General features: G+C 39.2%; 1 protein-coding gene across 1 annotated transcript; it reads right to left on the reverse strand.

Annotated features, from left to right (window-relative positions):
• Positions 1–321: 321 nt before the first annotated feature.
• LOC143485061 (protein-glutamine gamma-glutamyltransferase 2-like) lies at positions 322–9,213 on the reverse strand. Its single transcript, XM_076984233.1, has 14 exons — positions 9,042–9,213; positions 8,641–8,808; positions 8,293–8,468; positions 7,996–8,050; positions 7,715–7,833; positions 6,769–6,897; positions 5,286–5,463; positions 4,307–4,433; positions 3,111–3,214; positions 2,590–2,829; positions 2,181–2,429; positions 1,768–1,928; positions 715–851; positions 322–628 (listed from the first exon to the last, which is right to left on the reverse strand). The coding sequence occupies exons 1-14, from the start codon at positions 9,049–9,051 to the stop codon at positions 481–483; spliced, it is 2,001 nt and encodes a 666-aa protein (XP_076840348.1). The 5' UTR covers positions 9,052–9,213; the 3' UTR covers positions 322–480.
• Between the last annotated feature and the right edge of the window lie 3,831 nt (positions 9,214–13,044).

The following is a 13,044-nucleotide window of genomic DNA, read 5'->3' on the forward strand; positions in this document are numbered from 1 at the left end:
GTTGTGATGCTTCCACTGAGTCTTGACTACCATGAGGTAGTAATTCAGAAGCATAGTGCAGGGCATGAGACATGTCTGGTAATGTATTTAGGACTTTAAACTCATACGGGTCTATATGTTTCTGGGACTACAAACTCAGACATGATTACAGTATGTACTGCCATCTTCTGGTGATATATAAAATACTGCAATCAACAGAGGCTGCGGGCCAGAAGATTTGAATGCGGGCCGCGGGACACCCCTGTGTTAGGGGGGTAACGAATTAGTCTTATTTTCAGAGCATTCTTTAATTATCATATATGACAGAAGCACAGCAAAAGTAAACTGAAAGATTTAATTAGTAATGCTTTTAATATTGTGTATTATCATCATGTTTAAACTACGCTTGGTCAAATGTACCAGAGAGAAACCCTGGCCACGACTGGGTCAAGATTAGACCTCCCTTGTTCTTTTCTCTTTTAATGCTCTTTCTCCTTGCATCTACTTGCTGACATTCAGATTTTCATAAGCTTTGACATGGCCCAACTTTTTGCTGTAAAAATCCACCATCAGCTTGCGTGGGCCACTTTGGGTTGGTGTAAAGTAGATCTTCACACTGGCCTCTTTTCCAGGGCCCACATGTCGAATCCTACATTGGGAAAACACATTTGTTTAGACAATCTCCTCAGAATGATTGAGCTCATTCAAAGTACCGATACAACAATAGCTACGTACGTGCGAGACAGGGTTTCTCCGTTAGTGAGATTTGATCCCTCCATAGTAAAGCAGCATTTTTCTAGCTCCTCAGGCAATGGGTTTATCACTGACAGCTTTGCACAGCTCCTCCATCCCACTCTGGGCTGCCCGAGAATCTGCAGGCAAACACAAATTGGACACTCTTGTCTAACCATCTAATTACTGTCAGGAATAGGAAATCTCGTGAGATACACAAATGTGTATTTCATTAACTAAATTAGATCACTCTTTTAAAACACAGGGAGCTTTGAAATTCTATAATAATTAAATGATTTTGTCAAATGACATTTTCAACCAAACACATTGTCCGAGTTATAGCCCTGCTAGGCTGCCTTTGGCCACTAGAGGGAGGCACAAATTGTCTTTGCAGTAGTTGGGCAATTACCCACGCTTGTCCTACTGCCTACTCGAGCATGGACTTGAGCATTAGTCCACCTTCCCCTGACAGCCTTACTTATTCCTAATGGGCTGTTTGTGTTGTACCACCTTGGTAGGTTTGTGGTGGTTCAAGCCCTACTTTGGGTCTTTTGGTTCTTTCTTTAGAGGATTCCCTCCAATACTTAACTGCATCCTGGTTGGGCCTGCTGGATTATCAGTTACCTTTTGTTTGGTTCAGAGATCCCTATCTTCTCTGCCCTTGGGTTCTAATTAGTTGGTGGCTCACCCAATTAGCCATGAACTCTCAGAGTTGGAGACCTGGATTTGGAGTGACCACCTCTATTACTCTATTATTCATAGCTTGCCCTTTATTGTGAGTTTAATCAAATGTTTTAAAATAACAATTATGCTGTATAAATGCCAGTTGGGATAACAAATGCATTTTAGCTGTTTCTAGTCAGTTTAAATTATCTGTTTAATTCTTAGTCTGTTACTCTACAGTAATGGTAACTCCTTGTGCTTTTTTTATGAATGAAATAGTCACTTTTTAACGATCCACAAAGAACTAAATTACAGTTTTCCCAACTCAAGAAAAACAGGTTTCTCTTTAAACGTCTCTAGACACTTGCAATGCTCAGTTCACCATCACAGCACCTGAATGTTGATCTCAGGATCCTCCAGGATGATGACGCGTTTCTCCATCATCCTGCCAGAGGCTCCGATGTCTGTGAGCTGCGCGGTGACCACCAGCTGACAGTCAGTGTGGAGCAGTGTGGAGTAGCTGTTGTAAGTGTGCTCCATCGGAACCCCCAGCTCTGCCAAGATGGAAAACGGCTTCATGCTTAGTTCTTCATCACCAGTGTCCATCAAACAAATCTCCACAACCCATGGATATAATCAGTGTGTACTGATTCCATTTATGTTCTCTGATAGAGCCATGATAATGTGGCTATATTTCAGGCAGTAAATCTCTGAAGGAGGTCACTAAATGCCCATTTAACATTAAGTGAATAATGGACTCGTTATGGAATTTCTTTTCAGCAATTTTCTGCAATACTCCTACTAACCTTTGCCAGGACTGAGGGAATGTTTTTTCACGAGACTTTGAGAACCCTCGTTGATTGGTTTACCGTTGTACAGCACACCTCTGGAGCTGAGCTGAAGGCATATCTTCTTCACAGTGCTGCTTTTGTTCAGCACGAGGACGTGCAGGGTAAAGTCTGAGCCCTTCTTAATCCCTTGAGGGCACTCGATGCTCAGGTCAAAATCCTGACAGACCTGTGCGTTCCTGTAGGACTCGCGCTCCAGCTTTGAGCCTGTGAGAGAAAACATGGTTTGGGTTTAATTTCATGGAATTGATTTCAATAGAATATACAATTACAAATGCACAGCTTTGTTTTCATCTATGAGGACATGGTGGTGAAACTTTCTTGATTTCCATAGCTAGCTGCGGAAATGACACGTGATGCAGTTCACCTTCTGTGTGCTTATACAAATGGGTGACGTCCTCTCTGGCATCCACGCCGATCTTCTTGGTGCTAATCTTTTGACCTACTTGGACTGTATCTACAGCGTCCACCACTCTTCCATCTGCCAGTTGCCACTTCACAGTGCGGTCTGCGTTAACCTCGGCATACACAAAGGCAGCGTCGTACTTGCAGGTGAGGTCACCGTTCTTTATGGCCTTCACAGGGACGGGACCGCAACACATCACGCCTGTAGCACATGACCAGGAAACATAGAACTTCATGGCACTGGTCTCTTTTGGTTTTCGTCTGTGAGCTTTTGGATTACACATTTTAGTGTTCAGGCTGCTACTTGAAGGCCGTCACTCTTCAAAATCTGTTTAATATTTGGAATTTAATCACCAAAGGAAAAGACGAGCATAAATTGCGTTTATGCACCAATATGCAGTAAAATAGAGTATGTGGGATTTGCATGTTCATTTCTTTAGGTTTTTCAAATCTTCAGCCATTCGTTTATTTTTGTAGCCATACCTTCACTTTGCTCTTGAGGAGTTGGATCACTGACTTGCCAGCCATCATAGCCTGGTTTGAGATCAGAACGCTTCATCCAACTTTCCACCCAGCAATGAAAATTCCTGTTTAGAAGTTACATTATCAATGAAATGGATAAGTACTGTGCTTTTATAAAAATTTGCTAACAGTTCAGTAAAATCTACACTAAGCAGTATGCAGTCAGTCTTCTCATTTTATGTAAATTGTTACATCCAACACACATTTGAATGGTGATACATTTTAGGTTTCTGTGTACATCCCTGGACGGATATGGGTTTACTTGCAATATGGTGCTGGTTCTGCCCCATGTGGTTTTTTTTTCCAGAATTTACAGGTTTCATTAACTCTGTATTTGACCCATTGACTGTATATATAAGTGGACTGGACGACCCGAGTGAAAAGTGAAGCCTCTGTTAGTCCGCTGCCCTCTAGTGGCTGGCTGCAGTACAACTTTTAACCCCGCCCATTCCCATGTTGTTGAAATGGGCCGGACGACAAACTTTGAATTTTTATTACACGTGTAAAATAAGTTTTTTGAGCAATTATATTTTGTCAATTCTATAAGACCCTATTGCGTTAGTATCGCTCCTGGTGTTTTTCTCTACGATAAACAGATTTTATAGAAGTTATTAAGCGTTATTTAAAGGGGTGTGGCGATAAGGTGATTGACAGTTAATAGCTGCGTTGGTTGACATCTAATACCACACGCTCAAATGTGAACGCGTTCAACATCAAAACTCTCTACAGCAAAACTCTCGACAGCAGTATTAAAACCTTTTACCTTTGTTTATTTTGTAAAACGTCAAAAGTTTCTATACTGGTGGGCGTATCCTAACGAATGTCGGGGCGGAGATACGGTCTCTGGCGGAGATACTGTCCTGCCTACCGGTTCTAACGCGCATGCTCTGGCTCTAATTTTCAAGATTGCAGCGTTCGTGCGGCCATCTTGGTGGCTTCAAAAACTCACAATTGGAGTCAACGGTGACGTACCGTCCATTATATATGCAGTCGATGATTTGACCACACAGAAAGCCCAAACTAGTGTTGAAGTCTGACTATCTCATCCTGAAATATTACAAGAACTGGGAGACTGCCTGAGCCTCAACATTAATGCTTCATTTCAAAGTGACCAAATGGTTGAATTATTGAGAAAAGATGAAGGTGCAGGGTCTCACCACACAGTTTCTTTCACTGTCTCCCCATTCTCTGTCACGTATGCCTCAATCTTCAGGTCACCATTTGTGTCGTGGGCTGATTCAAAGTTGGTAATGACACGACAAGGAATACCAAGTGCTCGTGTGACTGGCAAGCACAAACAGTTTCTCTGAGATTCACTATTCATAACAAATTCACTATTATTTTAATGTTAATGTTACATTTGTTTTGTATGTCTGGTGTAATCTCCTTCATGTCAAATTGAACTTTGAGACCTCTTGCAAATGATCAGACTGAGTTTTGTATCATTGGTGGGATTTCATGCCTTTTATAAACCAGAAGAGTTGAGGCATCAACTTCAAACCCAAAACCTGCATCTCAAATTGATTTCTGACTATAGTAGAACATGATGAAGAAACATTTACGGAAGCCAACATATGTATTGTAACATTTCAGGTGGGGTGAAAATCAATCACAATTGACAAACATTACATTCCGATCACAGCAGCAGGAGGCTGAGGTAGGCTCATGCATATGCATGCTTCTCTGGCATTACTTCTGTTTCCTTTGAAGGCCTTAGATGAGCTCTTATACTGCCACTGTTTTGGTGATTCATTTGAAGGACACTTCTATCTTTACCTTCTGACAGGTGCCAATAAAATAGATGTGTGTTTTTCTTTATTTATATATTAAATGTGTTCGTTCCAGGCGTTAGTCTATGGACACACATCAGCCTTACCTCATTAGATTAGATTATATTAAGGTCGCAATATAAATCTATATTTAAGGATTAACTGTGCTAACCAATCAAGAAGATTCTCCACAAGCAGGTGATCCTCACTGTGGGATAATCTCATTGGGTATCTTGTGTACAGCTCACTTCTGATTGGATATTATACTATTTGATGAAGGGCTCCTTAAAGAGTATTTCTTGTATGAACAGATTTGCAATTTCCTCATTGGATCATATTATCTTGATCACTTCTTATTGGATATTACCTGTGCAACCCACAGCTGCAAACACCCAGCACTGGCCATAGCGCACCGATTTACAGTTGTTGTCACTCCACTGGTGTAGGATTTCTACACTTCCTGTCCATGCGGTAGGCTCCACCCCATTAGGGTAGGTTTTTTTCCATCTGCCAAGCAGGACTCCACTGTCATCGTTTGCATTTATCTGACAAATAAGCACAATTTACATGAAGCGTGAACATAAAACTGCACAGTAGACGAACTCATGCAAAAGCAGCCAGTGTTAGAACCAGCATGCTTGTAAACATGGTCCACATACAAGGTTACTACCACACACATCCTGATCCTAACACCACAGCACAATACAGCAGTTTATCTGCTCTGGCAAACCGGACACCACATTTTTAAATTTGTTTATTCCTTTATTTAGACAGGATAATCTCTTGAGGCTTACAGACTCATTTACAAGAGAGACCTGTTTTTTTTAAAACAGCAATATAAAAAGTTATACAAAATACATATACATACAAATCATTACAATTTACGTGCAGTATTGTCAAGGAATAAACTTTCATTTAAAACAAGTGCAAGTGCCTATAAATGTATTTTCCAGATCTTTCAATATAACTTTAAACTCGCCAAGTGTAACCAAACTGGACAGCTTCTGATTCCGCTGAAGCATGTTCCAGATGGAGGGACCAGAGAAAGAGAAGAGAATGCCTTTTTGCCAAGTTCAGAACGAACCAACGGAACACTGAATGTAATAAAGTCTTGGGAGCGAAGGCTATGACGTTGCTGTTTACGTAAGAAATAACATGACAAATATGATGGTACCAGATGCAGAATAGATTTGTAAATAAATGTGTACCAATGTAGAAGTCTACGATTGTGTAGAGAAGGCCAATTTACTAAAGAATATAACGTACAATGATGTGTGAAAGCTTTAGTGCCTGTGATAAATCTAAGAGCTCCATGGTAGACAGCATCCAACATTCGCAATGAGTGGGCTGAGGCTTTCATATACACAAGATCCCCATAGTCTAACAGACTCATTAGTAGCAGAAACCAGCTGTTTCTTAGCGTTGTATGAGAAACAAGATTTGTTTAGAAAAAAGAATCCAAGTTTTAACTTAAGTTTTTAAGCAGGTTTTCTATATGGGGGTTAAAGGTTAAATTATCATCTATGGTGATGCCAAGGTATTTATAAGAATTTACAAAGTCTATAGGCAATCCCTGTGCAGTAGTGATAGTAGGAAGAGGTAAAGGTACCTTTTTCCTATTGGAAAATAACATTCCCTTAGTCTTACTTGAATTTAATAATAGACGAAGTTGTAATAATTGAGATTTAATAATATCAAAAGCAGATTGCAGATGCTCAAAAATAAGGGCAACCAGACATCACATGTCAGTGTGATGACCTGTTGAATGTGACGGCCAAGAATCAAGTAGGTCAGAGACATTAAACTGTAGTGTGACAGCCCCGCCCTCTCTGTTGTCATACTGCACTCACCATGGCGCTAAGAACCCTGGTCACGTACACGGGGTCACCTCTCTGAGAGACGTCTCTATCTGGGTCTTCCTTATGCTGGAGACTCTTATTCAGGATCTTCAGACAGACATTTAGGATTCCTGATTCAAACTTAAAAAACACACAGGAAAAAATTCATAAAGTATGTAAATGAGCAAAACCATCACAGTGGTGATCAACCAGTGATAGAGACAGTCTACATTAGTCTTTACTCCACTGGTAGCTAATACCTTATTGACCCCATGTTTGTTTGATTCTGCTTTCCTCACCTGGTACAAGGTTGATATCAGGTCAGTCAAAGATTTTAACAGAGTTCTTCCTACTTTGTCAGAGCTCATGCCGCAATTCCCTCTTTTTAAAACCTACTTTTATAGGTTCTTGCAGATCTGGAACTATGCTAGAAATATTTTTCCAGATTTTTTCTCTGATTTTATTCTTGAGGTCAGTGATACAACAACAATTATATCGAAAACATACAACTTGATATCCTCCCTTACCTGTTCTCCTCTGGCTTGCACCAAACATGTGAACAAGACAATTACAACTTGAAGACAAACAGTAGGACAAGATTATACTTTGTATTCAAAGCTCTTCCATCTGCGTTAAGCAGAACTTGACTCAATTAAAATTGCTTCATCGAGTCTATTGGACAAATGTAAAACTTGACAAAATCCAACCGAGATCTACTCTGTGAGATGCTGCCATTGAGCCTCGACCAACCGGAGGCTTGGTTCTGGTTTGGTTTTGCCCTGCTCAAACTATATATTTATATATATATATATATATATATATATATATATATATATATATATATATATATATATTAGATACACACATAGAACGTTGCCTAATTGCTCTAAACATATGACAAAACTGGTTTCAATAAACTGTCTGCTGCAAAAGCCGTAAAACCACGATGAGACCATACCTGGCCAAAATTCCATGGGCATGAATGGATGTGGTTAGCATTGCCTTTGAAGATAATCCCATCTTGGGACATAACATACTCCTCCCGCTCTTGATGAGACTCCATGTACACGTCGTCATCTGTTGCATTTTAAAAGCATCGACTTGATTGATACATTTTAAGAGCGATAATGAGAACATCAGATAAATCAGACTAATCGTTTTCATTTACCAAGATTAGACTAACAAGTTGTTTTTTTCTTTTTTCAACAGACTCTGTGTTTTGTGTCGTTCATCACATACCTGCACACCAGGGATTGAAGAGCAGGACGAAGTTACACAACGACAGCTGCTGTTGCTGTGGAGAATCACAACGATTCCTTAAATGAGTTTTAAAACATGCGGTGTTCACACTTTCCTTCAGCCACTTATAAAAAGATCAATTTCACACCATATTTTCATCAGGAGAACATCAAGCTAAAGTGTAGTAATGACAAGACTACATATGAATAAAAGTATATATTATTTACTGTAATATATTGTAAAACAATTGTTGTAGTCTACAACATAATTAACATGTTCAATATCTCTTTGACGTACTGAGAGACCACACAGGATTAGACGGTATTTGCCAATAGGAGCTTTGGGAGCAGCACAGATGGTCAGTGATGTGTTATTTCCATGCTGAGACAATGCTGCACTCCATCCAGAGTCCTGTGGTCCTCCGTTCATGTCCATAGAGACCCTGGTCCCAGAGGACACTGAAGAAGGCCACCCTGCATAGACAGCCATATTACCCTTTAACTACAATTGTGAGATCAAAAAAACGTTTTTTCTAGACAAGCAAGCTCTTTTGATCCTAACAGCTATAATTGATTATGGAGAATCATATTGATAATTTTGACCTGTTCATTAATCACACATCAATAACATTTATTATCTGAATACCTGTTTCAGCTATCACAGTGGCCTGGCTGAGTTTGGAAACATCAGACTTCAGGCTCAGAGTGAGTGTGAAAGGTTGCCCACGTCTCACGATGAGACGATTCTCATGGAACACATTGGTGTGGTGCTCGAGATTATTCCTCTCACGCTGGAGATCAATATCAAATAAACCTGCACATAAAAATAATCAAAGAAAATGTACATCTGAGGAATTCATTATTTCAAACAAAATAATTAGAACATCACAGCTAAATTAATTCAGCACTAAAATTAATAGCGCTAAAGACACTGGCGTGCTGCATAGAATAATGCAAAGAACCACTTATTTTTCAGTCATTATCTATATCTTTCCAGTCATTGTATACAGTTTACAAAATGACTTTGATGAATATGTAAACACTTACCTTGACTCATTATTAGAATTATGCTAACTTTCTTAAATCTGCGATTTGTCAACACATCTGCACATATGGTCAGACTAACAACAGCATCAGAGCCTATATAAACCCTTTTATCCAATTACCTTGCAAAAGTCACTGTTCATGCAGATGTACAGTAAAAGATAAGGTTTCACTGTTGTGGTGTAACAAATGTTTAAGTAGGAACTTAGTCATTGGTTCGTTTTTTTTTTTTGGCTTGAAAAATGCAGAACTAGTATGAAATACTAGTATGAAATTACAATAAAAATACTAGTATGAAATAACAATAACACTGAGTGAGACAGCAAGGTTATGTTGGACTTGGCTATGCATAGCATGGCAGCGTCTCAATGGCCCGTGCTCAGATTTCACATGTGATTCTGGTTCATGGCATCTGCAAGAGTTCCCAGATGACCCTTCCATGTGGAGTGTACCAGACACAAAGGTGAAGGACCTTGTTGAATCATCTGCAAGTCATCATCATTTTTATTGCAGAAGCAAAAGCTCACTCTGACAAAATGTAATTATTTCCTATAAAATGGCCTGTTTCACAATTATTGGCACTCAACAATTTCTAAGAAATAAATGTATTTGAACAATTTATGTAATTTCTACTGTAGTTTATAAATTGGATACAAGTATCTAGGAACCTTTAATTAGTAATTCTTCACTTCCTCTTGTTGAATCATCTGCAAGTTATCATCCAAGGCGAAACCAAGGAGTTGCTGGAGGACTTCATGAAGTTCAGTCCCTGTCCCCTGTGCCACCAATCATTGAAGGTTTAGATATGGAGGTTATCCAATAATAGTTTGGATTATACACACAAATGATGATCTTTGATGAGTATTGTTGGTTTTGCAAAGACCTTTTGTTTTTCTATAAAACCAAATTCTACAAGCTTTGGTGAAACCCTTGATACAGGTTCACCATTTGAGCCCAACATGAGTGATATCAGTAAAACTGTAGACCATAATTTCAGAAACATATCCAGAACAGATATACCGTAGCATCTTGGGGTTATGAGGTCTCCCAAACAATCATCAGGCGCTATCTACAAGCCAACAAGCTATTTGGGAGGCATGCACAAATAAAGCCTTTTCTGGGTTATACACATAGCGTAAACGGGTGGAGTTTGCCAAGCTGTACTGGGATTTTAACTGGGACCATGTGCTTTGGTCAGATGAGACCAAGATAGAGCTTTTTGGCAACAAACACTCTAAGTGGGTCAGGTGTAACACCATGTATGAGTAGGAAGAAAAACACCTCATGCCTACTTTTAAGTATGGGGGAGGATCAGTGATGCTGTGGGCCTGTTTTTCCTCCAAAGGACCTGGGAACCTTGTAAGGATACAAAGGATCATGAACTCTGAAATATCGTGACATTGTGAATCAGAATCTGGTGGCCTCTGCCTAAAAGTTGAAGAGGGGTCGTCACTGAGTCTTTCGGCAAGCAGTATTAGAACAGACAGCTTCCCTGAATCTGTGTTCAGATGAATGTCATTAATTACCTTAATTAGAGCAGTTTCAGTACTGTGAGCAGGTCGAAAACCTGACAAAAATTTGTCTAGACAGCCACTTGCAGATTGAATACAATTTTCTCAATTATTTTCCCAATAAATTGTAGATTTGAGATTTGAGTTTTCAGTGCATTAGGAAAAACACCAGATAGGAGTGAAATGTTTACTATCTGAAGTATGTCATCTGCTATTGAGTGAAACACATTCTTTAGGAAGTTAGTAGGTAGAGGGTCAAGGCTGCATGCAGATGACTTAAGAGTTGGTAGAGAACAAAACAAAGGAGGTCAAAAAGGACAATCTGAATGAAATGAAATAATCTTCCAACTGAAAGAGTAGCCAGGTGAAAAGAAGAAAAGAGAGAGGTGCACAAACATGTCCTTTTGCTTTCAGTGAATTCTTTAAGGAAAGGAAAGAGTACAACCTGAGAAGAGTGAACATGAGAGAAGAGGAAGAAGTTATGAGAGATAAACTCGAGAGCCTTCACCTGGGTTACCAGCTAGTTGCCAGAACACTGACAGATTCAACAAAGATTTCTTTCTTGTGAGCACCTTATAAAGGTTACTGAGCAGGTGTAGCTCATCAGGCTTGCAAAAAAAAAAAAAAAAAAAAAGCAGTGTATGTTAATATACTTCGTTTTTTTTCTCCGTTCCTAATATGGATATGAACACAGACTTATTGAACTGTAAATTATATCCAGCATGGTTTTGGGGTTTTATGGAGCCTTGAGTGTTAAAATTTTATAATATATAAAAACCTTTATGAACCTTTTAAAAACATAATGACAAAACACCAATTGAAGTACATCATAAACATCATAATTTTATTTGTAACACCACATTTTTTAGGCTAATAATAATTTCTAAAGTAAATGGGACCGTGTTCAATAAACCAAAAACCAAAAAATGTTGGTGCAATAAAAAGTATCACCCCAAGGCCAAAGTACAGAAATTCTTGTTAAAAAACCTTTACTTACAGGAAACTTTAAAAAGTTGCATTTACTGCACATAGTCAAAGCAAACATTTACATCAACTACAAGTCTCCCTCATTAAAATTAAACGACACAGACACTATGTTCATTTAATGAAAGAATATGGTCATAATCACTTAATCACAAACACCATCTCAAAATATTTCCCCCACAATGCAATGGTAAAGAAGCAAGTGACCGCCTGCTTCCCTTGCACCTTACCGTGACCTGTCCTGCTGAATCATTGCCCCTTCAGTACATATGCAGTATGAAATCATGTCACAATCCCTTCATGTTGCTATTCTCATGTTGCCCCAGAGTGCTCTGTTGTAAGCCACCTGACTCTGTGGAAGTAAACAGGATCACACCTACTTTGTCATAATGACTCACTGTCAGCAATGCTGTAGCCACATGAAGTGCACTTTCTCTCACACAGGGGTCCGTTGTTCCTGAATCAGTGGAGCTGTGTACACATTTGTAACAGTGTTGCATAGTTAGTCTTGTATTTATAATAATAATAATAATAATACATTTTATTTATAAAGCGCCTTTCATGAGACCCAAGGACACTGTACAATAAAACATTAATAATAATAATAAAAATGATAATAAAAAATGTTATAAAATAATAAAAACCAAACAATGATTACACAAACAATTGCTCACTCATATGCTAGCTGATATAGATGAGTTTTCAGACTGATTTTGAACGACGGTAAAGACTGACAGGTACGTAACTGTAACGGGAGATCATTCCATAGTTTAGGACCAACAACACTAAAAGCCCTGTCACCTAGAGTACGCATTTTTGCAGATGGAACTGCTAGAAGATGTGAGTTAGAGGAGCGTAAAGTGCGTGTCGGAATATAATTCTCCAAGAGGCTAGACAGGTATGAGGGGGCAAGGCCATGTCGAGATTTAAAAATCAGTACCAGTATTTTATACTGGATTCGCAACTGTACTGGCAGCCAGTGAAGATCCCTCAACACTGGTGTAATGTGCTCCCGAGATCTTGTATGGGTCAATACCCTGGCTGCAGCGTTTTAGACATACTGCAGCCTGTTCAACAGCCGATTGGGGAGACCATGTAATACTGCATTACAGTAATCAATACGAGATGTTACAAATGCGTGTATAATGGTCTCAGCAGCAGAAAAGGAAAGATATGGGCGGATTCTTGAGATGCTCTTGAGGTGGTAAAAGGTAGATTTACTAATATTTTTAATATGAGGCTCGAATGACAGTGTTGTGTCAAAAGTAACACCCAAGTTGCGGACCTGATCCGAGGAAGAGACAACAAAGCCCGGTATAGTGAAGGGGATGTTACTGAGCTTCCTGATAGTCGCAGGTGAGGAAATCAGCATGGCTTCAGATTTTTTGCTGTTTAGGCTTAGGAAGTTATCACTCATTTGCCTGTTGCGTAACGTTACACCCAACAGTTGGTGCTTTCACATGATCCTTTCAACATTTTGCAGACAATTAATAAATACAGTGTTTATACTC

The sequence above is a fragment of the Brachyhypopomus gauderio genome, chromosome 21 (genome assembly GCF_052324685.1).
Source record: "Brachyhypopomus gauderio isolate BG-103 chromosome 21, BGAUD_0.2, whole genome shotgun sequence".
Taxonomy (NCBI): Eukaryota; Metazoa; Chordata; class Actinopteri; order Gymnotiformes; family Hypopomidae; genus Brachyhypopomus; species Brachyhypopomus gauderio.

Excerpts from the sequence above, each read along its gene's own strand:
- LOC143485061 (XM_076984233.1), bottom strand. Across the intron at positions 2,830-3,110 it reads TCCTCAAGAGCAAAGTGAAG|GCGTGATGTGTTGCGGTCCC; the intron begins GTATGGCTACAA and ends CATGTGCTACAG. Across the intron at positions 1,929-2,180 it reads TTCCCTCAGTCCTGGCAAAG|AGCTGGGGGTTCCGATGGAG; the intron begins GTTAGTAGGAGT and ends CCATCTTGGCAG.